Source organism: Mugil cephalus, chromosome 1, assembly GCF_022458985.1.
Source record: "Mugil cephalus isolate CIBA_MC_2020 chromosome 1, CIBA_Mcephalus_1.1, whole genome shotgun sequence".
Classification (NCBI taxonomy): domain Eukaryota; kingdom Metazoa; phylum Chordata; class Actinopteri; order Mugiliformes; family Mugilidae; genus Mugil; species Mugil cephalus.
Genome location: NC_061770.1, coordinates 32,182,526 through 32,205,051, shown reverse-complemented (window position 1 = coordinate 32,205,051; position 22,526 = coordinate 32,182,526). Strand labels below are relative to the sequence as shown.

The 22,526-nt window shown below is 39.6% G+C and overlaps 2 protein-coding genes across 2 annotated transcripts in view; both read right to left on the bottom strand.

Moving 5' to 3' along the window:
• Positions 1–22,526, bottom strand: part of LOC125006318 (myelin-oligodendrocyte glycoprotein-like) — a 126,673-nt gene that overhangs the window by 90,978 nt on the left and 13,169 nt on the right. The gene's annotated exons all lie outside the window — the stretch shown is intronic.
• LOC125016066 (butyrophilin subfamily 3 member A2-like) lies at positions 1,254–22,449 on the bottom strand (the record flags this gene model as incomplete). The annotated part of the gene is made up of 6 exons (XM_047598238.1): positions 22,268–22,449; positions 21,423–21,522; positions 20,259–20,591; positions 19,866–20,153; positions 1,390–1,515; positions 1,254–1,300 (listed from the first exon to the last, which is right to left on the bottom strand). Coding segments are annotated over exons 2-6 (876 nt in total), but the record flags the coding sequence as incomplete, so codon positions are not given.

Below are 22,526 nucleotides of genomic sequence, written 5' to 3'. Positions count from 1 at the left end.
ACAAACAAAGTATCACTTGACCCCGACATACATGTTAATGGAGAAAAAATACAAATTGTCAACCAATATAAATATCTTGGGATAATAATCGATTCTGAGCTTTCCTTTAAAGCCCATATTGGCAAATTGTGTAAAAAAATCAAGTTAAACCTCGTTAATTTTCGTGCAATTCGAAATGAAATGTCTATTGAAGCCGCAAAAATGTACTTGCATTCGATGATTTTCAGTCATTTCAACTACTGCCTAACTAGCTGGTCCCAGGCTGGTCAGAGCTCAAAAAAACCATTGGAAATCTTGTACAAACAAGCAATTAAAGTTATGGATAAAAAACCTAGGCACTATCATCACTGTGAAATTTTAAAAAAGTATAGTATTTTAAATTGGGACAGTCTTCACACATTTGCAGACCTAAAACTGACCTACAAAGTGCTCCATAAATTGGCTCCAGATCCTCTGGCAGAGTTCATCAGCCAAAGAAACAGCCTTGAGCGTGTCACTCGAGGCTCTGTCAGAGGTGACTGTTATATTCCTTTGCGCAGGAGCACTTTCAGTAAGTCGGCCTGGTCAGTAAGGAGTGCAAGTGTGTGGAACTCAATACCTGAGGAGATTAAACTGCTCACGACATACAAGGGCTTTACAAAAAAACTGAAAACGTGGCTTATCAACACCTATAGCTGCCAACACTAAAATATGTTGTGATGCTCTGATGTTTTGATGTTATGATAAAATGTTGTGTTGTATTTTGATTGTTTTTTTTTTTTTTTTTTTTTTAAATTATACAGTAAGTGTTGTTTATGTATCTGTATTATATTGTACATGTATTGTATGCTTATTGCCTTTTTTACATCAAGGCCAGGGGACTACAGATGAAAACTAGCCTTCTGGCTAATTCTGGCTTATTTAACCATGGGTAATCATGTGTTCTATGAAATTGCACTGTCCCTTTCTTAAATAAACAGTAAATAATAACACAATGATAGTGTTTATGTGTATGTCTCTACATGTTTCTCCATCTCTTCAGTCTTGTTCTTCAGTTCTTCTTTGGTTTTCTGCAGCTCTTCTTCAATCTTCTCATATTTCTTTGTCAGCTATCAGACAGACAGATGGATGATGATCAGTCAGCAGGTTTACTGATCAAACTTTCTTCAAACTGATCAATCTAAACCTTTAATATTTTACTTCTTGTCACTTACATCTTTAATTTTCTTCTTTCTTCCTCCAAAACACGTCATCTTCTCTGTTTCCTCTGTCAGGAGCTTTTCTTCTCTTTCAGCTCCATCTCTGGATCTTTTCTTGGTTTCTGTGTAAAATCAAAGCAGCTGAATTCAACTAGAAAAGACATTTGCTGGTGTTTTACATCATTAATGTGGTGACTTATCTGTAACTTACTGGTTCTATTTTGTCTCCACACAAAGAAAACACCTGCTAAAATAACCATGATGCTAACAGCTAAGCTAACAGCCAAACCAGTGTTGATAGGAACAGCAGAACTGGACGAGGACAAGAAGAAATCATCTGAAATGAAAACACACAGAGTTAAATGACATTTCTACACAATCATACACAAACTGTATCAAACTAAAATCATGTCATGGTCCGTTCTCTAAGCGTGTTCTACCTGGAACATGTATGTGAGCCTCTCTGGTCTGGTGGGTGTGGTTCTGTTGGACTCTACAGGTGAAGCTGTTGTTGTGTCTCTTGTCCACAGTCACTCTGCTGCTGACAGTGCAGAGGTCATCAGGACCTCTGACTGTCTCTGGAGGTCCAACAGAGAGCAGGTTTTCCTCAGCGTCCAGCCACAACACCTCAGGCTCTGGATACCAGCCTCTGGATTCACACTGTAACACCACTCCTCCTCTGTCTCTGTCCATCCCTGATAAACTGATGACGGGTGAGGAGACAGGAGCTGATGCTGAGGACAAGAAAGAATAAACATGTGTTTAAGGTATTTTAATCCAACTGATATACACTACTGGTCAAAAGTTTTAGAACACTCCAATATTTCTGCAGTTTAATATCTAATTTTAATGAAAGTGTAGACCAAATAAACAACTGAAGTTAAAAGTAGTAACAATCATGGAATCAATATATAACCCAAATCTATCTTACATTCTCGACTCATCAAAGTAACCATCTTACTTTTGTCAATTTTGTCGCAGAAGTTCCCAGAAATGTGTGGCACTTGTAGGTTGCTGTGCTTTCACTTTTCTGTCCAGTTCATCACAAACCCGCTCCATGGGGTTAAAGTCTAGAGACTGGGCCATGGAGACATGGTCCACTCCATGTTTTCAAGCTTTCCATCTTGTTTTTATCCTGAGGTAGTTCTGGTAGAGCTTGGACTAGAGTTTTGGGTCATTATCCTGCTGTAGGATGAAGCCCTGACAAGCTATACCAGAGCCCAGCCAGCATGTCCGTGTGGGGCCCACAAGGGTGAAATGTGGGCACTGAGTGGGCATGCGGTTGAACTGGGTCAATTTTGCAGGTCCCATGTGGTTTGAGGTACATGGGCCCCACATGTGAACCCATGTGGGCTGGCTGTATGAGCCCCATAAGAGATGTAAGTGGGTTAATTGGACTTAGGCATAAAAGGTGTAAATTTTTAGTTGGGCCCCGTTTAAGGTCCAGTCTGATCCCCCTTCGTGCCCATGTGGGCAAAGATATGAGGCCTGCATGTTTCCTGTGCAACTCAGCAAGTTGAGCCCCACCTGAAACCCGGTCAGAACCTACTTGATGCCCATATGGGCAAACGCAGGTGGGGTCACCATCGAAGCTGTTGACAAACCCACTTGGGACCTTTATCTGCAGCCCAAATTTAACCCTTATGGGCCCCACATGGACTTGCTGGCTGGGAGGATACTGCGTGCTGTTCTAAAACTTTTGACCGGTAGTGTATGTTCACGGGGACATCATCTTTACTCACCAACACGTAGCTGAACAAAAGTCTCCTTTTCCGGTGATGGAATAAAACATCTGTATTTTCCCTCATCAGCGAGTTTCACTTTGGAGAGTTTCAGTGAAATGTTTCCTTTCGTCAGCTCATCAGTGAACAGAGATGTTCTCCCTTCAAATGATACGTGCTTTTTAGAAACAAGTTCCTGTTGGGAGCGCCAAACATGAACAAATCTAGGATCTAGATCAGGTCTCGTCCACTCCAACGTCCAATCAGTGGCGTCTATAGCAGGCTGCAGGTAACATGGTAAAACCACATCTTCACCAAGAGTTGTTACTATTGGCCGAGATGAACCGATCAGTTCAGACTGACCTGGAAATCAGAGAGACTGTTTAAAGATTTGTAACAAGCAGGAATATCACCAAAACTACCAAGTCCCTGATGATCCTGTACATGTCAGTACTATTGTGTCTGTTACTATGTCTGATTAATTACACAGACTGTGTCCTACCCCTGTTTTCCTGTCTTCCCGTTTGTGTGATTGTCTTCCCTGCCCCATGTGTCTCACCTGTGTCTCGTTGTCTCCCTCGTGTGTGGCATATAAGCTGTGCTTCCCATTTCTCTTGTGACCTGTTTCGTGTGTTCCTTACCTTTGAGCTAGCCTGCCAAATTTCTGTACTGTTGCCTTATTTTTTGACCTGTTGGTTTTTACCCTTTTTGAATAAACAACTTCATTCAGCCCAAACACTCTGTAATTGTGTTGCCTTTGAGCTCCTGTCTTTACTAAGGCTTGTTTGATGTCAGAATGAGGCAATTTTTTTGTACTAAATGGGTGTATTGTGTTTATTATCTTTCTGCTCACTGTGACAGAGCGGAGCAGAGTGAATTGTGTTTACTGTTGTGTATTATTCTGACTGTCCCTCATATTTGTTTATTCATCTTGAATAAAATATGCAAATTTACAAGTAAACACTTTTAAAATAAAATACATGTGAACAGTTGTGGTGACATTGGGAACAAACAAAACACACTTGATTTTATGTAGTTACTGGGTATGAATTACATATCACTCTCAACATTATATTTGGGTATAATTTACCTTCGCAGATGTGTGTTAGAAAAAAATGGAACACCAACACCATGAGAGGTGAGAAGTGAAAGGTAAGGTGCAACCCATCCATGTAGAAAAGAATCATGAAGATCTGAAAGTGAAGAACAAAAATATATACTAAAAAAAAATATATACTAATATATACTGAATAAAGATGTGTAACAACAAAACCAAAACCAATGAAGGAAAAAGAGGCACAGAAAAGACTCACAAACTGAGAGTTAGGTGTGACTAAGTAAGCAGACAACAAAATCTTACACTGTGTCCCTCTGAATGTCACCCAAGGAATATTATTCATGAAAAGACATAAAAGGCATTCATGTTAGGTAGACTAAGGAACAGAAGAGAATAATATGTCAATCGAATAACCATAACCTTAACTCTAGGGCTAACCCTAACACCAACCCTAACCTCAAACTACGGGTTAGTTACCATTGAGATGTATTCTTCATCCAAACACTAACTTTAGGGTTAACCCGAGAGCTTCCAATTGGTGGCAGGTGTAGCACCCACACAGTCATGTGAAGAGTCAACCAGGAATTGTACAGGGAAGTAGATTCCACCACCAGAGAAGCAGAGAAGTCCAGCCACCACTTTACTGTATTGTATCACACACACACACACACACACACACACACACACACACACACACACACACACACACACACATCTTGACTACAGTCGACCAAATGTTGAAACCCACTCATTAACTAACAGTCACCATCACTCACAGCAACGTAGCAGCTACAATCCACCAATAAATATAATTATATATCAGGTCACTAAAGTCAGACTTTGACCATGAACAACCCTTCACTCTTATCTCGTTGGTCACAGTGCCTCTACAAATCTCGACATGTCATTGTTTTATACTTTGACTTTCATAAAACCCGTCTTTTCTCTGCTATGTGTCTCTGTCTCTGTTACATACCGTTCAGGAAGCTGGTTCTGACTCCATCAGAGGAGGAAGGTTGAGGGACGTCTGGAGGAGAGGACCCACAAGAGGACGATCGACAGAGAGGTAGAAGGAAAACAACTGAAAGAGATAAGGAGGTAATGGAGGCAAAGAATTCTATGGATCCAACTACCTGAAACAGGCTGGGTGAGTGCTCAGTGACAGACGCTGATTGGCTGGAAAAAACAAACACGCCCACATCAACTCAGCTGGACAGAGTCTCATACTTTCACTTTTGTTCCTTCACAGTAAGTTTAGATGCTGCATATGTGAACCCTGCTGTCAGGATAGTTTAATGCATTCACATCATCAGCAAAGATGATGAATTAAATTACTACAAAGATTATCAGAACTAATGTGTTTACATGTGAAAAGGCAACAAACACAAACAGAATTCCTGATCAAAGAGTTTCTACCAGTGATGAACGGGCCCTCACACCCTCCTGACTGAGCTGGACCCTCGTCCAGACTCTAAAATGTCTGTAGGACAAGTTCATTGAAATACAACGCCCCGAAAATGGACCCAAGAGAAATATTTGTATCTCTTGGAGGATTACAGACATGAGTAGTTTACAGACATGTCCGGTGCTGCTCAGACATTTTTACATGGGCCTCCAAAAGAAAGTGTTTTACATTGTGAATAAAGCTTCATGAGTTTTGAACAACAGTTCACTCAAGTTCAGCATGACAGACCAAAAAGAAGCTGATATCCCCAACTGCATGTTACATGTTCTTATGGCTTCATGTCATCACATTTGTGGTGGATCTGGGGTCCGTTTCACAAAGCAGGTTTAGTGAAAACTGAGTTTATTCACCCTGAAATGAGGAAACTCTGAGTTCATCCGTTTCACAAAGGGAGGTAGATCAAACCAGAGAAAGCAAGATAACTCTAGCCTGTTTCACAGAGAGAGGTAACTTTACTACGGTCAGTTACCGTAGTAACAGACTCTGAATCTAAACCTCAAGTTTCTCTTTCAGTCACACACACCATTTGATTTCCTCTTTCATTCTGTCAGCAGGTGAGTTTTGGCAAAGTCTTGTTCTGACGTCTGTCAGAAATCATTAAATAAATCAGAGACAGTAGCTCTATCAGAAGTCCATTAGGACCAGTAGGAGGCGACTTTTTTCACCAACATGTCCTTTTTTACAATGATCCCGTGGATGAAGGTGCAGCATTACTGCACAGACAATTAAATATTCATCGGAAATGTTTTCAGACCGCACATTGATATTTTTAGCATTTCCAGACCTTTTTGAGCCGTAACATCAGAATCTGTTGGGACAAAAGAAAAAATGACATAAAAGACGAATAAATATTTGTATGAATAGACTTAGAAAAATATCTATAGGCCTATTACATTTTATAAAGGCACTTGTGTGTTGGAGGTTGGACTCAGAGGATGAGCTCCTCCAGGGATTCCCTCAGACACTGGCCTCCAATATTCTGGCTTACAGTGTAAAACATGGTCAGAATGAGGTCCCTCCAGGCCGAGGTCTGACCTGTGTGAACAATGCTTTAATATTTCATCTTAAGCTGATGCCAAGTGCTCTTCTCCCCCGCGGGATTTCACTAAAGAAATAAATGAATATGCTCCTATTCAAGCAGTTTCCCCAGTAATATTATTGTGATTGTAAAGGACAACATTTAAACTTACGCATTGACTCGAGCAGCAATGTTCTCCCGCGCCGTCTCCCTCTCTTTTGCACTTCTTTCTAACAACGTGTTGAAACTCTCCGTAACAGTGCATTAGGATTTCCACTTCGTAGCCTCCTCTTCCCCGTTGTCATGGTAACTCGTTGAATCGTGGCTCCATTGATGCTGTTTTTTTTTATAGTTGTGGTGCACGCGCTTAACTCCGGGTTAAACTACTCTGAGTTGATTAAACCAACTCAAATCTGTTGTTCTGGAACCGGAAACTCTGAGTTTTCTAACTCAGAGTTCAGGATTAGACTCAGAGTTTGTTGAACCTGCTTTGTGAAACAGACCCCAGGTCAGTTCACTGTCAGGTTTAGAATATTGAGGTGGTAGGAGGCGAGGACCCAAATGCAGCACAAATGAGGCAGGCAGGACTCCAGGGGAAAAGGGCTATTTAATAATTAACAAAATGTGCTGCACACAGCATGAAAATACAACAATCAAAAAGGATCATGACATAGCATGGAGACAAGGAGAAAACAACTGAAACTAATGAGGGCGATCACACCAGGAGAAAGCAACCAACACGCACAAGGCAACACAGACAGGAAATCTGAAACTTAGCAAAACAGGAAACACAAAACATGACACAGACATGACAGAAACACAAGGAGGCAAGACAGGCAGGAAACTAAGAAACATGACAAAATAAAACAGGAAACTCCAAAACATGACCCACAGAAGAAAAGACAGAGACAGAACCATGACATTCACTGACTCTCTTTCTCTGAAGGTGGTGCTATGACCATCCTGAACGTGGCCTCATAAATACATTCAATACTCTGACTCCTGTCAAACATGTTCAGCAACATTAGCCAACGTGGATGTGAATTATGTCAACGTCCCTGTTTTTATATGTGGAAACTCTAATAGTGTGAGGTGATGTAACGTCCAGACCGTGTGACAGAGACTCAGGTTTTTAAGACATTTTTAACCATTTAACCATTTTTAACCAACAGTTTGAACCATCTAGCAAAATGGCCGACGTCCTGTTGGTTTCAGTGAATCTTAGCAGGACACATGTGTGCATGGAATTTCATGGCCATGAATAAAATGTAGTTCATGGGGCTTTTATTCATTTATTTATTTCAACCTGATGGTAAATGCAGCAAAATGACGACATTTTCACCAGAAATTGCAGAATCTCAGAATCAAAATCATCTTTTTGGCCACGTATGTTTGGACATATGAGGAATTTGTTGTGGTGGTTGAGACAGAATCTCCTGAACTGTCCTGACTGTTTAAACGTGTTAAGTCTGAGTATATTCAGGAAACAAAGAAAGACATAAACACACTATGCTTCATTTTGACCAGTTTCTTTCTAATTATCTTTATTACAATTTGTGTTGAACTGATTGTGTGTCTCTGTTGTGTTGGATGACATTTGGTACAAGAGCTGAATTTGTCTTTAACTGCTGAATGTGTTTGTTCCTGTTTATTTTGTGTTAACAGCATCAGTCTGTAACCTGAGGATTTATACGTATCCACTCCATTAAACACAAGAGGAACTTCTCACTTCTTTCAAGAATAAAACTACACAGACAACTTTTGTTTTGTGTGTGTGGGTCATGGTTCAGTCCTGTATCCTTAATCCTCATCCACTACCGGTACCAGGGTCTGTATCCTCACCCCAGAGTTACATACAAACAATATAAATAATAACCAAACATAGAGAACTGGCAGTTTTAAGTTTTTATTTTAATATTGTATATAATATATTTAAGTGCACTGTTTATCACACACACCAGTCAATAAATGGACGAGTATATCTTCATTTATTCAATTGTAATAACATTTAAGCTTCTCAAAGTAAATGTGAAAAATCTGTATCATCATCTAGTTCATAAATGATCATATGTCTTAATTATATAAATATTTACAGTCAAACGTGTCAAAAAACAAAGGTAAAACACTCACATATTAATTCTGTCAGATTTTAACAACATAAAACACTGACGTCATCCTGTAAAAGTCTTTAAACAAACCAACGTTCACATCAAACTTGACTAATCCAATAAAATGGAGCCAAGTGTTTCCAGAGACTTTCTCTGCAGTGTGTGGTTTCTGCAGGAAGATCTGAGTCGTGCTGTTTCTCATCTATAATGTTGCTGTTTGCTGGATTACTGAACTTTACTGAAGGAGTTCAACTGGGAACTATTTCACTGCAGAGAGACCTGGACTCTGTCTCCAGACTTCCAGGACTTCAGGTCCTCCCACACCAGGTCAGCAGGGCCAGCAAAACTCTCGTCATAGTCTGGACCGTATAACTGTAAATGTAGTAAATCCAAAGGTCACAGAGTCACAGTCAGAAAATAATAATTAGAAAAACTGAAGGAAAAGTAAGAAAATGGAAAATATAACAACATCAATGAAACATCTACAAAGACTCACAGTAACAGACTTTCCAGCCTTGAGTTCCACTGATGGATGAAATGTGTATGTGATGGGTTCATTATTGTTGATCTGGACTTTTAACTGACGTCCTCCCAGTGGTTTGTCCTGCAGGACGGAAATGAAACACAAGAAGAAGAATGAGACACAGAGACAGGAACAAATGAATGTTGGTGTCTATTAAAACTGTTGAACCAATATTTTCTATGGAAAAAAATAATAAAGAAAATAGATTTTGACGCTTAAAACAACATCACCTGACCAGAGTAGTTTCTCAGACAGATATAATAGTCCTTGGGATTAACAAACACAGTGATGTCTCCTGACGTCTCCTGACTGTCTGAGCTGCTGCTGTTCTGTGTTTGTTCAGGTTTGGGAGGAGACGACATCCACAGATTAGTCCTTTCACATCAGTCAGCTTCATGTTCTATCTCTCAATCATTCAGAGAACTTTTCATCATTAAACATAAATGTGATGAGGAGGTAGGACCTAGAACATGAGGAGCTTTAGAAACCAATCAAAGACAGACGGACAATGACAAGTCTTTCTGCTCTTAGTTAACATCATGTTTCTAGTGGGAGGTTTGGCTGTTTTCAAGAAGGATGTTTGTTAAAGTTGAATAAAAAGTTACAGCAGATGATTCTTAGTAAAAAGAAGAACCTCTGTACTGGATTTCTCTCTCTGGAGAAACATGAAGAGAAACATTTAGTTTAGTTGTTGTTCTGATTTAAGTTGGAAACTACTCTCTGACTGAAAGTTGTTCATTAAATCTCTAATAATTTATGATTTAGGGGTTAAAGTCAGTAACTGTAAGAAATGATGAACCTCTGTGTTGTTGGTTTCCAGCTGCTCTTTGACATTTTGACATTTCTCTTGTTGTTGTTCCTCTTCTTGGTTGATCTGCATCATTACCTGGAAAAAGAAAGAAGAGATGAAGAGATTTAATTTATTACACTCATTGATATGAACTAAATCGTTTTTGGTTCATATTTTATTTGTAATAAACATTAAATTAAAAAGTGTTGCAGTTTGTGTTTCTCTCTCTTCATCTATGAGTTTATTCTTCACCTCATCGTTCTTCTTCTCTTCTTTGGTCATGTGTTGTGTTGTGTTGTGTTGTGGTCTGTGTGTTGTGTTCCTATGTGTTGTGTTGTGTTCTTATGTGTTCTTGTGTGTTGTGTTGTGTTCTTATGTGTTGTGTTCTTATGTGTTGTGTTGTGTTCCTATGTGTTGTGTTGTGTTCTTATGTGTTGTGTTCTTATGTGTTGTGTTGTGTTCTTATGTGTTCTTATGTGTTGTGTTCTTATCTGTTGTGTTGTGTTGCGTTCTTATGTGTTGTGTTGTGTTCTTATGTGTTCTTATGTGTTGTGTTCTTATGTGTTTTTATGTGTTGTGTTCTTATGTGTTGTGTTGTGTTCTTATGTGTTGTGTTCTTATGTGTTGTGTTGTGTTCTTATGTGTTGCGTTGTGTTGTTTTCCTATGTGTTGTGTTGTGTTCTTATGTGTTGTGTTGTGTTCCCATGTGTTGTGTTGTGTTCTTATGTGTTGTGTTCTTATGTGTTGTGTTCTTATCTGTTATGTTGTGTTGTGTTCTTATGTGTTGTGTTGTGTTGTGTTCTTATGTGTTCTTATGTGTTGTGTTGTGTTCTTATGTGTTGTGTTGTGTTCCTATGTGTTGTGTTGTGTTCTTATGTGTTGTGTTCATATGTGTTCTTATGTGTTGTGTTGTGTTGTGTTCTTATGTGTTGTGTTGTGTTCTTACGTGTTGTGTTATTATGTGTTGTGTTGTTTTCTTATGTGTTGTGTTGTGTTCTTATGTGTTCTTATGTGTTGTGTTGTGTTCTTACGTGTTGTGTTGTGTTCTTATGTGTTCCTATGTGTTGTGTTGTGTTCTTATGTGTTGTGATGTGTTCTTATGTGTTCTTATGTGTTGTGTTGTGTTGTGTTCTTATGTGTTCTTATGTGTTGTACTGTGTTGTGTTCTTATGTGTTGTGTTGTGTTGTGTTCTTATGTGTTGTGTTGTGTTCTTATCTGTTCTTATGTGTTATGTTGTGTTGTGTTCTTATGTGTTGTGTTGTGTTCCTATGTGTTGTGTTGTGTTCTTATGTGTTGTGTTCATATGTGTTCTTATGTGTTGTGTTCTTATGTGTTCTGCTGTGTTGTGTTCTTATGTGTTGTGTTGTGTTCTTATGTGTTGTGTTGTGTTCTCATGTGTTCTTATGTGTTGTGTTGTGTTCTTATGTGTTCCTATGTGTTGTGTTGTGTTCCTATGTGTTGTGTTGTGTTCTTATGTGTTCCTATGCTTCTCTCTCCATGTCTAGAAACTTGTTCTTCACCTCATCCTTTATCTCCTCCATCTCTTTGTTTCTGGTCTCCATCTCCTTCTTCAGCTGATGTTTCTCCTCTTGAAGCTTCTTGTTGTCACCAGTTAGTTTTTCCAGCTGAGGAGAGAGAAGACAGAAAGAAGAGATGATTTCTTTCTGCTCTTTAATTGTGATATTTCATCTTGATTTACACAGTCATTGAAGGAGGTATACAATTAGATTTAAATATCTTCCTTTGCTCTCGTCTGTTTCTATTTGTCCATGTCAGACTGGTTTAGTTGATCTGAAGGAGGTATTGATATGAAGAATCTACTTTGAATGATGTGTGTGAATAAACTACTTCTCTCTCCATGTCTATGAGCTTGTTCTTCACCTCATCTTTTATCTCCTCCATCTCTTTGTTTCTGGTCTTCAGTTCCTCCTCAAGCTTCTTCTTCTTCTCCTCTAGTTCATTGATCTGAGTAAAAAGGAGGTGAGGTCCAGATTGTTCACAGTCAGACTCTAACTTGTCCAGAACATATTCTCTATTATCTACTGTGTGGATTTTAAATGCTGTTTATTCCTGTAGTTCTATCATTTGACCTGTAGGTGGAGCAGAGTTATTTATCCGTTTATTTTGTTTATCTGGACGTAAGACAGTCACAGTAACCTTAGCCTGACGTACGTAGTAAGACTCAGTTCTTATCAGAATTTTAGTTTAGTATGATCCATTTCATTAGGGGACATGTCTAAGGCGATACATAGAAAAACACAATGAGATAATCCACCAAATAACCAGAGGAATGAAGTATGTGACTTTAACCAGTTACATCTTGTTGCATGAATTTATACTCTTGTGATGCATTTTGCACCCTGTGGACACCTTCATTGCAAAAATGTACATGTGCAAAACCAACTAATAATGTTCTTAACTTGACACTGTGACATGTTCATGTTTCTAATGTGAACCTCAGACCTGAGATGTGACTCTAAGTTTATTCCCAGTTCTTCCAGTTTCCTGCTGAGTTTCTGTCTCTAGTTTCAGAACCAATGAGCAACACTTCAGTTTTAGAACCATCTCTGCTGTCCACAATCTGATAGAAAATAGAAAAATGATTTGATGATTCTCAGGAGAAAGAGACAAACCTCAGTCTCCAGTTTCCTCTTCAGTGTCTCCACTTCTTTCTCAGCTCTTTCTCTTTTCTTCTCCTCCTCTTTCAGCTTCTTCTCCCACTGAGAGTGAAGTCACATAAAGAGACATGATGAGAAACATTTACTTTGATTGAGGAACATGACAAACTCATTTGGTTCTAAACTACTTCCTTATTATGGAATTAAAAGATCTGGATTCAACATGAACCTCTGTTAAGATGAAACAAATAAAATCCTTCTTGAGGTTTGTTACGGCCATATTTCTCTCCCCTCTCTGCGTGTGTGCGTCTACTTGTGTGTGTCTGTCTGTGCTCCATCTTAGGTGTCTTGTGGAGCGTCTCCAGTGGGTGTGTCCTATCCGTCCGTAGCAGATCCTCAGCTGACTGATCCCTCTCCTACCATAGAGTTTCCACAGTTCTAACTCTTGTTTTAATGAATGCTGTTCTTATTTGTAGTGCTTCACAGACTATTAAATTGTGTGTCGCGTGTCTGAACATATACATTTGAAAATGTAGCACAGATAAAAGGTGCCAAACAAATATGTCTGATTGATTAATTGATTAGTATGGTGTTCCTGAAGGTGAAGACTTCAATATTTCAATAAAACAGATCACATTTCAGATTATGGAAAGTTTAGGGACAACACTTGTTTCACTGCCAGTCAACAAATAAGAGAACCTGATGGTGAAGTCATTTCTTGTTTCTTCTCAGCTGTATCTGTGCACCAGTTTTAAACCACGTTGGGAAGAATGGAGGACGAGACGTTAGCCTGGTGTAACAAGTCTCAGTTCTTCTCAGACCAACCATATGAATAAACTATGTGACTATTAGTGATTAAAGTATTCTAGAGAAAAAACTATCTGAATAACAATCATTTGTTTGTGTGTTGATCCAGCAGGTGGTCTACATCATACCAGTCTATTGGAGTTAGGAGATAGGACAGAGTATTCTGGCTAGAACATAGTCAGACCTTCTGACCTTCTAACAAGCAGAGAGAAGATGTTGACTACCAACATCAACCTCCTTAGAACAAGACAATGATCTGAATATTAAATGAAACAGAAACATATTGAAATGAGAACAAACTAGAATCTGATAGAAACTACTAACCTCCTCCTTCTGTTTGTTGGATCTAGACGACTGAGAAGAATGAAGAGAGATCAGAAAAGATCATAAATGATGGACATACAGATTGTATCATCGATCTTATAATGTGATCACTTACCCTGAAAGGCCAGAGAGACTTGGAAACAGCAGCTTTGTTTTTCTCCAACTGGAAGAATTTATCAAAGTCAAATAAAAAGATTTTATCATCACTGATTCTATTTCTTCATGTCAGACTAAACAACACATTCAACATTTAACCTGAAGGACGTTTTCATATGAACAAGTCACTTTTCAGTCCTGTTGCTGATGTGTCCACATATTTCTGATCTATTGTTGTTTCTCCATCTTCCTGTGCTGGAGTAGATCTACACCACCAGGTTCCTCAGGAAGGTGACTACAGTCTGTGAGGACCTAACACATCTGTCTGAACTGCTGCCACCAGGCAGACGTTACAAAGCCTCCACACCCCCACATCCACACTCAACAAGAGTTTCTCCTCCAGAGCTGTAGCTGCTCTAAACCAGTCCAACAAACTATCTGTCTGACACACAACAAGTCAACAGTCTACAACCACCTAGACTGGAGGACAGCTACACAACCCTGCACATGATATCGAAAGTGTCTCTAACACTATGTGTGTGTGTGTGTGTGTGTGTGTGTGTGTGTAGCCAAAAGGTTTAATAAAAATATAACCACCAAGGAAATTACTTTCAATGTTCCACAATAATTCAGACTTTGTTTCAATCACACAAAACGTTCCCTCATCAGAGTTCATTAAAGAAAAATATATTTTTTTTCCATTTACTTCGTAATTCAAAAAAAGAAAGAAAAAAGACTCCAAACAACTTATTTTAGTTCATTATTTTGTGGGAGTAACTTCCTGACTTCCTGGTTAACCACAGGATGTGAACACTGTTTCCTCATCCATCCAGCTGTCTAAGAGTCTAAGTGACGTCATGCTCCAAGGTAGGTCAGCATGACTCCACCGCTGTGGTACCAGGCAGTAAGTTAATTAACTTAATCATCAGATGAGAAACCAGGGAGGTCTTCATCCTCAGACTCCTCTTCAAAGACTCTTATCACCTGCTGACCTTGTTTCTCGTCCCATTCAGCTGCAGCTGGGTAGCACGGCTGAAGCTGAGCCACATTCACACCAGGTTCTCACCAGAGTCTCTCTAAACTATTTCAAAATTTAACAGATTCAGTTTCCTCATGACCCTGCATGGGCCTTTCCACTGAGGAGAGTTTGGGTGAGAAGGATTGGTCCCACTTGGAATATGGGTGAGATTTCAGCCACACTCTGTCTAAACCTACAAAGACTAGAGGCAGTGGCAAACTGGCCCAGAAAGAGAGAGGAGGTGAAAAACTATGTCCAATGCTGCCAAACCTGTCAATTACACAAGCTGGAGAATCACACGCCGACCACAAAGCTTCCCTTCTTAGTCATGTTTCTAATGTGAACCTCAGACCTGAGATGTGACTCTAAGTTTATTCCCAGTTCTTCCAGTTTCCTGCTGAGTTTCTGTCTCTGGTTTCAGAACCAATGAGCAACACTTCAGTTTTAGAACCATCTCTGCTGTCCACAATCTGATAGAAAATAGAAAAATGATTTGATGATTCTCAGGAGAAAGAGACAAACCTCAGTCTCCAGTTTCCTCTTCAGTGTCTCCACTTCTTTCTCAGCTCTTTCTCTTTTCTTCTCCTCCTCTTTCAGCTTCTTCTCCCACTGAGAGTGAAGTCACATAAAGAGACATGATGAGAAACATTGACTTTGATTGAGGAACATGACAAACTGATTTGGTTCTAAACTACTTCCTTATTATGGAATTAAAAGATCTGGATTCAACATGAACCTCTGTTTCCAGCTCCTTTATTTCTCTTTGTTTCTCTTCCTGTTCCTCTTCTTTGTTGATCAGCTTCATTAACTGGAAGAAGAAGAGATGAAGAGAGATTTCATTCCTTCATGATGTTTCCTTTCAGTGGATTTGGACGTAGAAAGACTTTTCTTTAACCTCTACATCGTTTCCATCAAAGATTCAGAATTTTATTGAAGTGAATCAACATTTATGGTATTTATTCTTATTGATATGAACTAAATAGTTTTTGGTTCATATTTTATGTCTAACTAGAAAATTCCCTCTGGGAAATTTTGAAAGGGCCACGGGGGGCTACTGCTGGGGGTCTTGTCTCAACATGGGAATCAAACCCACGACCAGAGCTAATCAAACAGACATATGGTCACACCAAACCCAGGCAGTCATAATCTTTTGGCAGGTTGTCTGAGATCCAGCATTCTGCTGCCATAGAGACCAGGCCCACAGCTGGGCCACAACTGCTGCGTTAATAATGCAACAAAATGAAATTACCTGTGTGTTTGTGTGTGTATGTCTGTGCTTATGTGCGCGCGCATGCGTGCGTGTAACTGTGATCACAAAGTTACGTGTGTAGTGTGTGTTGGTGTGTGTTGTTGTCACATAAATGTGTGGGACACAGGGATCAGCTCTATTAACAGCAGAGACAGGAGCCCCTGATTAATGAACTGGTCTCAACTGTGGCTCTGGCCTGAGGGTCAGTGATTGCCATGGCAACCTGAGGTGGTTGTCAATGACGACAGAAGTGCGCTGGGCTGGGACAAAGAGAGAGAAAAGGGCGTTTTCTCCCTCTGCGCTGGTCTCACATTTGGGCTTACTGTGACAAAATGGTAACTCCTATCAAATAAACAAGCAGACCGTGGGCGTCCTAAGACCTTCCTGAAGACTTTGATATGTTTTCTGTCCTTCTACAGCAAATATTTTGGAGACACATGCAGTTAAATATAGGGATCCCTTCTGCTTCTCTCAGAAAATCTTTGCTTTAGAGTCAATGGAGAGCAGAGGGAGACGTGAACGCACACAGAGGCTCACAGTTTAATTTCTGTACGTCTCACTGCTTTGCCGAGCACAATGTGAGAGACAGAACAAGTTTGTCTGCAACTGTGGAAAGAAAATCATGTGTCTAGTGTGTAAATTGTGGCCGGGACGAGAAATTTTCAGGCAATTTCAGACAACTTCCCCCACTTTGAAACATTCTGTGTCATACACACCCATTATAATGTCCGTTTAAGGATTACAATTGTTTTGCTAAATGATCCACAGCTAACATATTTATGGCCAATTCACCAGCATTACATCAACAACACATCTCTTTTATCATCACAAAAGGTGTCTCTATCCTGTCCCAATTGCCATTTCTTTAAACTAATTATTGCCAACATAGGTTCATATTTCTGTCGTCAGAATAAAGTTGATATCTGGAAACAAATTAAAATTTTCAAATAAATTTTGCTAAATGAGTGACATGTTAGACAGTTTGGGGCTGAGTCTGACTCAGCTGGAAGTTTTTGTGATGGTGTCAAGATGAACAGGACCCACAGACAGTTGTCATTAGCTTGTTCTTAGCAAACTGACTGCAACAGATTCAGTGTTTCTCAGTCTTTCATTTCATTGTGCTCTGACTGACAAGTAGCGTTAATTAAAGAAGCATGAAATATGACTAATATTTAAGCCTGTTTAAGTCACGTATGACTTTATAACTCACAAAGGTTTGAGTCTCTCCTCATGCAGCACAGTATAACGAGGCAGCGGCGTGCACGCCCCGTACGTACACATGAGAGAGTCATGTCTCCATGGATACATGGAGGGAGCGTGCAGCGTGCAGCGCGCTGAGCGCGGGACAGCCCCGCCCCCCAGTGAGAGACAGAGGAGCAGCGGAGTCCAGTGTGGAAGATCCGTCACCGCCACAAGTCGGTCAGAGAGAATCAGAACCCGGTACAACGTAAAAAGTCCCGGTACAACGTAAAAAGTCCCGGTACAACGTAAAAAGTCCCGGTACATCAGGGGTTCAAATCTAGACGTGCCATACATACAACATTTTCCACCAAAGTCAAGGTATGGTAAGTGCCACCTTGACTTACCTAAACGACGCCGCTGGTTGCAGGCTGATGTTTCTGTGACTTTGTACTTCTCTCTCCATGTCTATGAACTTGTATTTCACCTTATCTTTTATCTCGTCCGGTTCCATGCTTCTGATCCCCAGCTCCTTCTTCAGCTTCTTCTTCTCCTCTTGAAGCTTCTTGTTGTCACCAGTTAATTTTTCCAGCTGAGGAGAGAGAAGACAGAACGAGGAGATGGGATTAACAACAGACCTCCTCCATGAATGTTCTTTTCTCTTTTCTTCTCATTCAAAGCAGTCAGAGGTTAAAGAAGAAAATCCTACGTGGATACGTAGGTCTGACCAGGATACTTGAACTCCTTCACTTGGGCCACAAACTTAAACCACAGACATTTTTCTTCTTTATCTTCATGAAATCAATTTATTTTTGTAGCATCATTATCAATATTTAACAGCATCATAAGCCAGTAGACTTTAGTGTTGATGATTAAAAAGTAAACTCAACACCTGCCTTTACAGTTTGACTTTGAATTAAGTCTTAACTATTTATTGTTTATTTATTTATTTGTTGACAATTTAAAAGTTTTATCTCTTTTACTGTTTCAGTCGTTGATATTTTCATTCTCTTGTTAAAATAATTTTATCACTTTTTCTTGCCTTTTACCATTTTTATTCTGATTTATTTTATTTTATTTTTTACTTTGTCCTCTCCTGTTTCTTCCATTTCTACTGATGTGTAGTTTTTATTTCTTGACTGGTTCTTTCTTCCTGTTGTTGGTTTTCTCAGTCTCTGATGTTTCCTCTCCTACCATAGAGTTTCCACAGTTCTAGCTCTTCTTTCTATGAATGCTGTTCTTTTTTGTAATGCTTCACAGGTTATTAAGGTGTATGTCTGTGGTGGAGGTACTATATGAAGCACTTTGTGCTACATTTTGTATAAAAACTGCTACACAAATCAAATGTTGATGCATGAGGTCCAATCAGAGGACAGTACATCACAGAAAGTTTGTGTGAAGTTGAAAATGCTCAAATGTTGTTGTTGTTGTGTCCCATAGAAGGAGATATACAATTAGATTTAAAGGTCTTTTTGATCTCGTCTGTTTCTATTTGTCCATGTCAGACTGGTTTAGTTGATCTGAAGGAGGTATTGATATGAAGAATCTACTTTGAATGATGTGTGTGAATAAACTACTTCTCTCTCCATGTCTATGAGCTTGTTCTTCACCTCATCTTTTATCTCCTCCATCTCTTTGTTTCTGGTCTCCATCTCTTTGTATCTGGTCTCCATCTCTTTGTTTCTGGTCTCCAGCTCCTCCTGCAGCTTCTTCTTCTCCTCCTTTAGTTCATTGACCTGAGGAGAAAACCTGCAGTTGTATCATTTCACCAGGAGATGGAGCCATGGAGCAAAGTCACAGTTGAGTTGAACACAGGTCAGTCCTCAATGAAAGACTTAGACTTTTTAATGATCCACGAGGTAAATGACTTTGTCACCGTAGCTTCGTTGCATACAAAAGTAAACACAAGAAAGATAAAAAGAAATGAAATAAAATAAGATTAGATTAAAGTAAAATAAAAAGGTGTAATCAAAAAAATTACAGAATTATTTTTATGAAAAAATATACAAAAATAGTTGGGAAAACAGTGTCTGAGGTTGGTTGGTCGGTTACATAGCAACATGGATTGTGTCATGGCATGGTGGTGACAGTGTTCGTGTGTGTGTCTCTACATGTTTCTCCATCTCTTCAGTCTTGTTCTTCAGTTCTTCTTTGGTTTTCTGCAGCTCTTCTTCAATCTTCTCATATTTCTCTGTCAGCTATCAGACAGACAGATGGAAGATGATCAGTCAGCAGGTTTACTGATCAAACTTTCTTCAAACTCATCAATCTAAACCTTTAATCTTTTACTTCTTGTCTCTTACATCTTTAGTTTCTCCTAAAAGTTTCTCCTTCTCTGCTTCATCTCTGGACCGTTTCTTGGTTTCTGTGTAAAATCAAAGCAGCTGAATTCAACTAGAAAAGACATTTGCTGGTGTTTTACATCATTAATGTGGTGACTCATCTGTAACTTACTGGTTCTATTTTGTCTCCACACAAAGAAGACACATGCTAAAATAACCATGATGCTAACAGCTAAGCTAACAGCCAAACCAGTGATGATGGGAAGAACTGGAACTGTTCTTCCCATTATCCCATCAGCAGAACTGGAAGAGGACAAGAGGAAATCATCTGAAATGAAAACACACAGAGTTACATGACATTTCTACACAATCACACACAAACGGTGTCAAACTAAAATCATGTCATGGTCTGTTCTCTAAGCGTGTTCTACCTGGAACATGTATGTGAGCCTCTCTGGTCTGGTGGGTGTTGTTCTGTTGGACTCTACAGGTGAAGCTGTTGCTGTGTCTCTTGTCCACAGTCACTCTGCTGCTGACAGTATAGAGGTCATCAGGACCTCTGACTGTCTCTGGAGGTCCAGCAGAGAGCAGGTTTCCCTCAGCGTCCAGCCACAACACCTCAGGCTCTGGATACCAGCCTCTGGATTCACACTGTAACACCACACCTCCTCTGTCTCTGTCCATCCTTGATAAACTGATGACGGGTGGACAACCAGGAGCTGACACTGAACAAACAAAATGTTTCAAACCAAAGTCAGTGGAAGTAAAACTCAACTTCAGGTCAGAGTTGATATCAGAGGACTATACTTTATACGTCTACTCACCAACAACAAGCTCAACAAACATCTCTCTATTCTTCTCTACAACGTAACATCTGTATGTTCCTTTATCAGACAGCTTCACGTCAGAGAGTTTCAGTGAAACGTTTCCATGTTTCAGTTCATCAGGGAACAGAGATGTTCTTCTTCTGTAGGATGGATCTTTTTGTCTTTTAAAGTCTGCACCAGTACGCCACACCAGGACAAAGAGGTTTGACCTCTTCCACTCCAATGTTGCTGCAGAAACGTCCAACGAAGGTTTGATTTGACACGGTAGAACAACGTCATCACCAACTCTTGCTACAATTGGTTGAAGTGAATCCACTGACTCAGACTGACCTGGACAGAAAAACAGAGGTTTGTTGAGTTCTGGACTAGAACGTATGGAGTTAGTCTCATAAACTTCATCTCTGGACACTTTAATTGATTATTTTTTCTGCTCATCTAAACATATTGAAGGGACTCAATTGTTCAGTTCATTCAAAAATTCTTTCACTTTTAGATCTGGGACATCATTCATTAAAACCGGCAATCAAGATATGTTCAAGGGAGCTCTGGATTCAAGTGAACCAGTTTGTCCTCAGACTGGGACAACCAAACGAATCCATCAGAGACACAGCAGGAAGTTTAGAAGTCAATTAACACAGTTCATCACTATATCTACAAGTGCAAGATAAAACTCATGCAAAGAGAAAGCCATAATTTTACTAAACCCTGAAAACACCTCCAGCTTCTCTGGACTCGAGTTCATCTGAGACAGACTGACGCAAAGTGGAAAAGTCTGCTGTGGGCTGACAAGTCCACATTCCAAATAATTGAAATGTGGACACATAACCGGTTGCTTTGCAGTCCAGACCTGTCCTCCATTGATAATTTGTGGCGCACTATGAAGAGTAAAATAACGCATTCAAATGATCAGCTCGTCATCAAGCTCTGCAGTGGCCTGATAAGGACCCAATAATTTGAATCAGGTCCCAACTTCATTGGTTTGTACATGAGGAGCCCTTTCATTCAGGTTAAATCTTCATCCAGTTGCTATCACCACAGCATCTGTTTTTAAACTCAGCGGTTGATGCTGAACTGAAGAGCTTTATTTCTATTGATTCATACACATGTATTTTGACGAGGTCTAACTCTGACCTTTTAAATATTGTATTGTTCATTAGTTACCTCTAGAACAGTGAGTCAGGAGGAGACAGAAAACCAAACTGGAGATGGTTCTGAGCAGGAAGTGAAGGAACAGACCTTCCATCTCACGAATCAGAGAGTCCTGAAAATGAAGCACATGATCTATCACAAGTTAACGTACAGTCAGCTTTAAAAAGTTACAAAATCGCACATATTATGATTGTAGTGGAGTATGCCATTTGAACAGGTTACTGTTGAGTAGTGTCTGTGAACGCACCTCCAGGTTTGACTCCTCCCAAACCACTCCTACCAATCAGTAATCCCTTGATCCCGTTTCAGTTGATTCCCCTCTTTTTTCCTGTATATCTGGACAGCCTCCAGTGTGGTGACCCCATATTCAAGGTGGTGAGTAGGTTTATTGCCTCAATTTGCTGTGTCGTTGTTTCACTGAGTAATGGTAGAGTAATTGGTGCAGTAGTACCCGCCCTCTTCACTGGATTATCAACAACTCCAGGCCTCAGCTTCAATAAAACCAACAATAATCATAAAAACTATTGACTTTTCCCTTCGTCTGTGACAATGATACTTTCATTTCTGTTTCTTCTACAGTGAAGTTTAAATCTTCATCTGTGAATCCTCCTGTTAGGATTATTTTACACATTTACATTTGTCACCTACAGTTTGTCCAACTTTCCAACTTCCTGTTCAAAGATCCAAACAACTGCATCAACACTTTCTCACTGACACAAAGGAAAAGAAAATAAATCTCCACTTCACGTTTCAATCTAGCTTTGGTTTAAAATCAGCAACAGCTCAGAATGAAGAGACACTTTGAGAAGAACTAAGGAAGCACAGAAAAGATAAATCAACTTCAGAAGACGACGTACCTGCTGAGTGAAGTTTCTGTCATTAAACACATCTGGAAATCATCCATCGACCACTGACCTCAACCAGCTCCAGTTTATTAACAAGGTTTCATCTGTTAGATTCAGCTTTTGGTTCAAATAATATAAAAACTTCTAAATGGCCATCGAGGATCTCCCTGTAAATGTGAACAAACCAACAACGTGGAGACTTTATGTGTCAACTTTAATCAGTTCATTTTAATGAGTGAACTTTGACAGTGTTGCCAGTTATAAAATAATA